This window comes from Haliotis cracherodii, unplaced genomic scaffold, assembly GCF_022045235.1.
Source record: "Haliotis cracherodii isolate W230 unplaced genomic scaffold, xgHalCrac1.p SCAF_9, whole genome shotgun sequence".
Taxonomy (NCBI): domain Eukaryota; kingdom Metazoa; phylum Mollusca; class Gastropoda; order Lepetellida; family Haliotidae; genus Haliotis; species Haliotis cracherodii.
In genome coordinates, this window is record NW_027266343.1 from 20,068,892 (window position 1) to 20,075,099 (window position 6,208).

At 42.5% G+C, this 6,208-nt stretch overlaps 1 protein-coding gene across 1 annotated transcript; it reads right to left on the bottom strand.

Moving 5' to 3' along the window:
* Positions 1 to 213: 213 nt before the first annotated feature.
* On the bottom strand, positions 214 to 2,293 carry LOC139452294 (uncharacterized). Its single transcript, XM_071233710.1, has 2 exons — positions 2,125 to 2,293; positions 214 to 917 (listed from the first exon to the last, which is right to left on the bottom strand). Exons 1-2 carry the CDS (start codon positions 2,291 to 2,293, stop codon positions 214 to 216), a joined length of 873 nt encoding a protein of 290 aa, XP_071089811.1.
* Positions 2,294 to 6,208: the final 3,915 nt, after the last annotated feature.

Here is a 6,208-nt window from a genome sequence, read left to right on the forward strand (position 1 = left end):
TCCAATTTGGGACTTGGGAGAACAGGAACCTATCTAAATGGGAACTATATTTCATTGATCCGATTAATTTGCCCTGCGCTCATTTAAAAAGTGAATATGGACTTGATTGTTGTCGAAACAAAGAACAAATGGATTAATCTAAATCAACCGATTAATGAATGAAGTATGCTTTTTAAAGTTTTAATTTCTATTTTTATCAACAGACTGTTCATATTACATTAGTACATAATCTGACCCTGCTGTAGAAAACACCTTTTTGGTGGGAATAATCACTGGTTTCTTTGAGTACATCAGCATAGCAGTAGACTTGGTGTAAAATCCAATTTCCTTGTATACGTCAATCGCCTTCTGGTTCTCAGCGAACGGAGTCACTTCAATAGTGTTTCCATCGGGTACTTTGTCAAGCATCGTTCTGATAAGTTCGTATCCTACGTCGTCAGTATCTGCATACGTTGGGCAGAACTCCCACTCCGTACTGGTTCTTTTCAGAGCTCCATAACCGATTACGTCTCCAGACATGGATTCCAATGCCACGAAGACAAAGGATGCGTCAGCAATGATGAATCTGTGAAATACAGCAGTTCTCTTTACCGGATGTATCCGTGCATCGTATTTCTCTAACCGTTCCAGAGGAACGTCAGCCAACGGTAGTATGCGGAAACCAGTCCTTCGTAATGGTGGAAGCTTTTGGTTGGTTTTCTTCAGGGACATAATGGTAATGTCATGTAACGGCTTGAATAATTTTAGGTTAAGCTCAGGCTTAAGTGTGGTGATTAAAATATTTTTATCCTGAGCTCCTCTGAATGCTGTATAACTCAGTTTCGTTCCGATCCCTTGATCTCTGTGTTGCTTATCGACAACAAACATTCCACCATGACAGGTTATGTTGTCTTCCAGGGTGAACAGTTTGCACGAACCTAAACGTGAAAAACACCGAATAAATATAAATTAATGTGAGGGGAAGGAAGAGTTAATGTCGGAAGAAAGTCCGAAGTGATATAGTAGGTCTTAACCGATTACCACTACTTGGTGAAACCAACGAGCATGGCTATGGTGCTGACAAACCAAGAATCATTATTAGAGCGAATAAGGGATTCCAACACATGACGGAAGGTTTCTGAGACGCGACTCCCTAACAAATGGGCCCTTATGTATGAGGTATAGGTATGAACAATCAGTAAGTTGGCTTCCAATCGCCGCTTTGAACCGATCGCGAATATATTATATCAGGGCTTCCGTTTTATACTATGTCCCCAGGACAGAGTACTCAGAACTCCAGATATGTTTTTGTGTATTTTGGGTATTGATAGTATTGATGGTTGTTTTCTTTGGGTATTCATATGTAATGACACAATGAAATCGCACAATCGTGTTTTCAAGCATGAGACAAGATGTATCTTTGTGCTCAAATTAACCTCGAAACAACCTCTCAAATGAGATTCGAATCCATACGACGACATTGATCTGTTTTATTATCTCATGCATAAATAGATACACAACCAAATTTGATATTTGTGGCCATTTTGAAACTTATTGCAAAGTTTTCAATATGCGTTTTCAAAGCGTCTCATTATATCTATATTTTACTGGGTCCAGTCTATTAGGCTATTTAAAAAAGAAATGAGAAAAACTTTTTAATAAACACTTCTGATTTGCATCTGTTCATGTGCTGGCTCAAGTGTGTCAGGGGCCTAGTGGTTAAAGCGTTCGCTCGTCACGCCGAAGCCCAGGATTCGATTCCCGACATGGGTACAATGTGTGAAGCCTATTTCTGGTTTCCCCCGCCGTGATATTGCTGGAATATTACTAACGTCGCCCAGGATTATTGCACTTATATAGCGACGTACATGCACGTGTCTCTCTGTGTGTGAGTGTGTGGCTGTGTGTGTGTGGCTGTGTGTCCGTGTGTGGATGCTTGTACTAGTCCAGAATGATCCGTGAAGATCCGGGATAGAATAGGTTTCCAGCAACCCATTCTTGCCATAAAAGGCGACTATGCTTGTCGTAAGAGGCGACCAACAGGATTGGGTGGTCAGGCTTAAATGCTTTAACCACTAGACTACAACACAAGGCGCCTGACGACTAACAGTACACGAAATTGTTATAGAGGCAACTTTTACTCACCAACGACCGAACCGTCACTCTTTTCCGCCACCCACCAGCCCGAGGGGCTTATGTTGTAAAAGTTCATCAGATTAGGGAGAGACAGGCCCCAGTCTTCTCGTTTGACCAGTTCAGCCACATACTTCAAGTCAGACCGGCCAACCAAACGTCTGATCACAACACCGGCCATGGTGGTAGTGTTGAATTCACCTGGCCCCTGTTAGAAAACGCAACAGGGATGCGTTGTGACCCGAATGGTGCTGACTGATTGGCATGGCCCACTTTGGTACAGGGGTTGTGGGTATGCCGTGGTACAACAGATGTAATTACACTAGTATGTAAGCATTTACATCAGCTATGGACTGCTTGCACAGTAGCATTGTTTGTATCATAGCGGCGTCACTGTCACATGTGACAGTATCGTGTTCGTGACTGTCAGGTTTATGTATTGCACTTATTACCTATCAATCATATACGGATCGGCCACCGAACACTTTTCACTCTGGTCGGTGAGGGGTGAGTCACGTGCAAGTCGAGCAAAACGGAATCCACTAAATCGTGATCAACCAGATACAAATTTGATGCGATGTCAGGTTTTATGTGCCGGTTATTATAGCATTTGTGAAGGTACAGGCTCACTGGTTGTTATTACCAACTCAAGTTCCTCGTAGTCAAATGAGTGAATGTTTATAGATATTATTAGCGGACTGTGTTTCCGTATCGTGAATATCAATGTTAGTGATGACCTCCGTAGAGCGTCCGCCCGCAGAGCAGAAGGTCCGGGGTTCGATCCCCGGCCGCGTCATTCCAAAAGACGTTAAAAGATTGAAATTGTTGTTACTCTGTCAGGCGCTCGGCAGTGAGGGGCTAAAACAAGGACTTGTCGGCCCGGAAACAGTATACTGTGTCTGAGTGGGGGATTCATGTTAACCTGCAGCATGGTATCTCAGTGGGCAAGCACTATTAAATTGGCATTAGTCCGGACTAAAGTACTGTCGGAAATGCTAGAAAACTGCACTTTTCAGGGGAAACTATTCCATCCTGTCTATGAGGTCACATTATCTCCGAACCATTCATAACTATCACAGTCAGGGCGTCCAGATAATTTACCTTGGTGAATCATTCCATTGACACCACATGGCTATCGGCAGATGGACAAAAACCACCCATAGACCATCAGGTAAAGGTAATCGTGTCATTGTTTTGCACGCTGCAACCCATGATATGGGACTTATTGATGGATGTATGCTAGTTTTCGAGGCGAAATAGAAAACTGGTGAATTTCATAAGGAAATTATTAGGGGCGATGTGTTCATAGACTGGTTGGAACTTCAACTGTTGCCCATTTTAAACAACGTCAGTATCATTGTCATAGATAACGCCAGTTAATATAACGTCCGGGAATCAGATACTGTCGCCCAAACCATGAGTAGCCTGAAAGCGACAATACAGGAATATATGACATTGTCGACTTCAGACTATATGATACGAACGTTCAACTCATGGAGAAAATTCGGCTGAATAAGAACCCTGTAAAGTACAGGACCTATGTGCTGGCGGCACAACACGGTTGGTTGGTTGTTGTTGTTACATTTTTTATTAGCCCTGTGCAATTAATAAAACATGTTCATACATTGCATTTTCTTGAAACCAAGACAGTTGTTGAAGCGCACATAAAATACAAATATAAATACTGTAATTATTCCATATCATGGACGAAAATCTTTACATCAGTTTTGTTTGTTTGTTTGTAGTTTAACGCCGCATTCAGCAATATTCCAGCTACATGACGGCGATCTGTTAATAATCGAGTATGGACCAGACAAGAAGCATGGGTTGCTGAAAACCTATTCTAACCCGGATCTTCACGGGTCGGCATAACACGGTCACGTTTTCTTACGTACGCCAGTCAGATGTTGTGAGCTCAACCCTGTTGTGTCTATCTTGGCTAAATGTACAGGGTTCGTGGCAAGACATAACACAACATTCAAAAGTACAGATTCATATACGTCATCAGCGAAGATAAATGCTACCTCAAGAAACCATCTGTAGAACAACAAATACTTCTGGATTCCAAAACCGCAACCTTCCAATATTCACCCCGCATCACAGCTCTTAACTATTCCATCATGTTTCCAAGCAAATATAATGCAGTACATATCCTTAATTGCTACCCCATCAAGGCACATGTCAATTAAGTACAATATCAGCAATATTTTGAGACAATCCTCAACTCGGTGACATTTGCACCTGTGAGAATGCACGGGGTGGTGTGAAGTCATCACGTCGGGACAGGTGTCAGGTAAATACCTCAGGTTATAGGCCATTTCATACATGCAGGACAACACACGAATATTTTCTTAGTTCATCATCATTTTACCTGTAAAAGTACATTTTAAGGGTAATCACAGTGTCAGTTAGGACAGGCTAGATTTGGGCAATTTGCGTTATTTTCATATATGCTCTTTTTATAGTCCGTTTAGACTCGTATTTATTAAATGAAGCCAGAAAAATAGTTTTCTAGCATGTCCGACAGTACTTTAGTACAAGCAGCGCACACACGTTCATGCACGTCGCTATATAAGTGCAAGTACCTTGGACGCGACTTTAAACCACACTTCACCGCATCTTAATGGAGGAATGCCAGAAAGGATGCAGGTCTCATTCGTTTGGTGAAACCCACGAGCATGGACAATGCGGTGACAAACCTGACTAAACAGAATCGGGGCGATCCGTGATTCAAGTGTTTGTTGTATCCATGTTAAACTGCGGCACTATAAAACCGTCATTAGTCTGGACTAATACAAGCAGCTACTAACAAACACGCACGCACACACACGTGCATGCACGTCGCTATATACGTGCAATAATCTTGGACGATTCGTTAAACCCCATTTCCCCTCACCTCATATGTTATGAATACAAATTGTATTCTGCCAGGCTTGATCGTAATACCCATAGCAGGTATTAACAAATCATTATTTACTTATTGAATGCATCGGGGCGGTCGGGTAGCCTTGTGGTTAAAACGTTCGCTCGTCACGCCGAAGACCCGGGTTCGATTCCCGACATGGGTACAATGTGTGAAGCCCATTTCTCGCTGTGATATTGCTGGAATATTGCTGGAATATTGCTGTGATATTGCTGTGATATTGCTGTGATATTGCTGGGTTATTGCTGGAATATTGCTGGGATATTGCTGGGATATTGCTGGAATATTGCTGGGATATTGCTGGGATATTGCTGAGATATTGCTAAAAGTGGCATACAACCGTATTGTGAGGTGCTACCTTGTGTCAGCACAAAGCCCAAGTGAAGCCCATTTCTGGTATCCTCCACCGTGATATTGCTGGAATATTGCTAAAAGCGGCGTAAAACCATACTCACTCACTATTGAATGCAGCATCACCTGCACATCATCATGCATGGCCATGAAGTTAAGCCACACGTGACACACATGAGGCAGCACATGAACGGATGCGAAGAAGTCTGTATTTGTTAAAATAAAAAGGTATTATAATACTCATTTTCATACCCTAATGGACTGGACCCAAATGAAATATAAATACGCATATTCAAAAAAATTTAATATATTTTTTAAATGGACACAAAAATCAAATTAAGTTATTATTTTTTTGCATGAGATAATCAAACACAACAATGTCGTATTGGTTCGAATCTCATTGGAGAGGTTGTTTCGAGGATCATGGTGGGAAACAACTATCAATACTCAATGTGAATGAGTAGGTGATATCGCGTGAAGAATGAGTGAGTGAGTTGGGTTTAACGCCGCTTTTAACAGTATTCCAGTTATATCGCGGCGTGTCAGCTTAATGTGGGAGGAAAGCCCGAAGTGATGCAGGTCTTAGACGTTTACCACTTCGTTGAAACCCACGAGCACGGGTATGGTGCTGACAAACCTAGAAACATAATCGGGGCGAACCGGGATTCGAACCCACAATCATAGGTTTCTGGCGTGCCCAAGGGACGCAACTCTGCACAGCGAATCGCGGCGCCTTAGACGACTGGGCCACCCGTGCCCCTTATCGCGTGAAGAAATACACAAAACATATCTGGAGCTCTGAGTACCCTGACCTGGGGACAG

Excerpts from the sequence above, each read along its gene's own strand:
- LOC139452294 (XM_071233710.1), bottom strand. The coding sequence starts at position 2,293 with ATGGCCGGTGTTGTGATCAGACGTTTGGTTGGCCGGTCTGACTTGAAG. Across the intron at positions 918-2,124 it reads GAGTGACGGTTCGGTCGTTG|GTTCGTGCAAACTGTTCACC; the intron begins GTGAGTAAAAGT and ends TTTCACGTTTAG.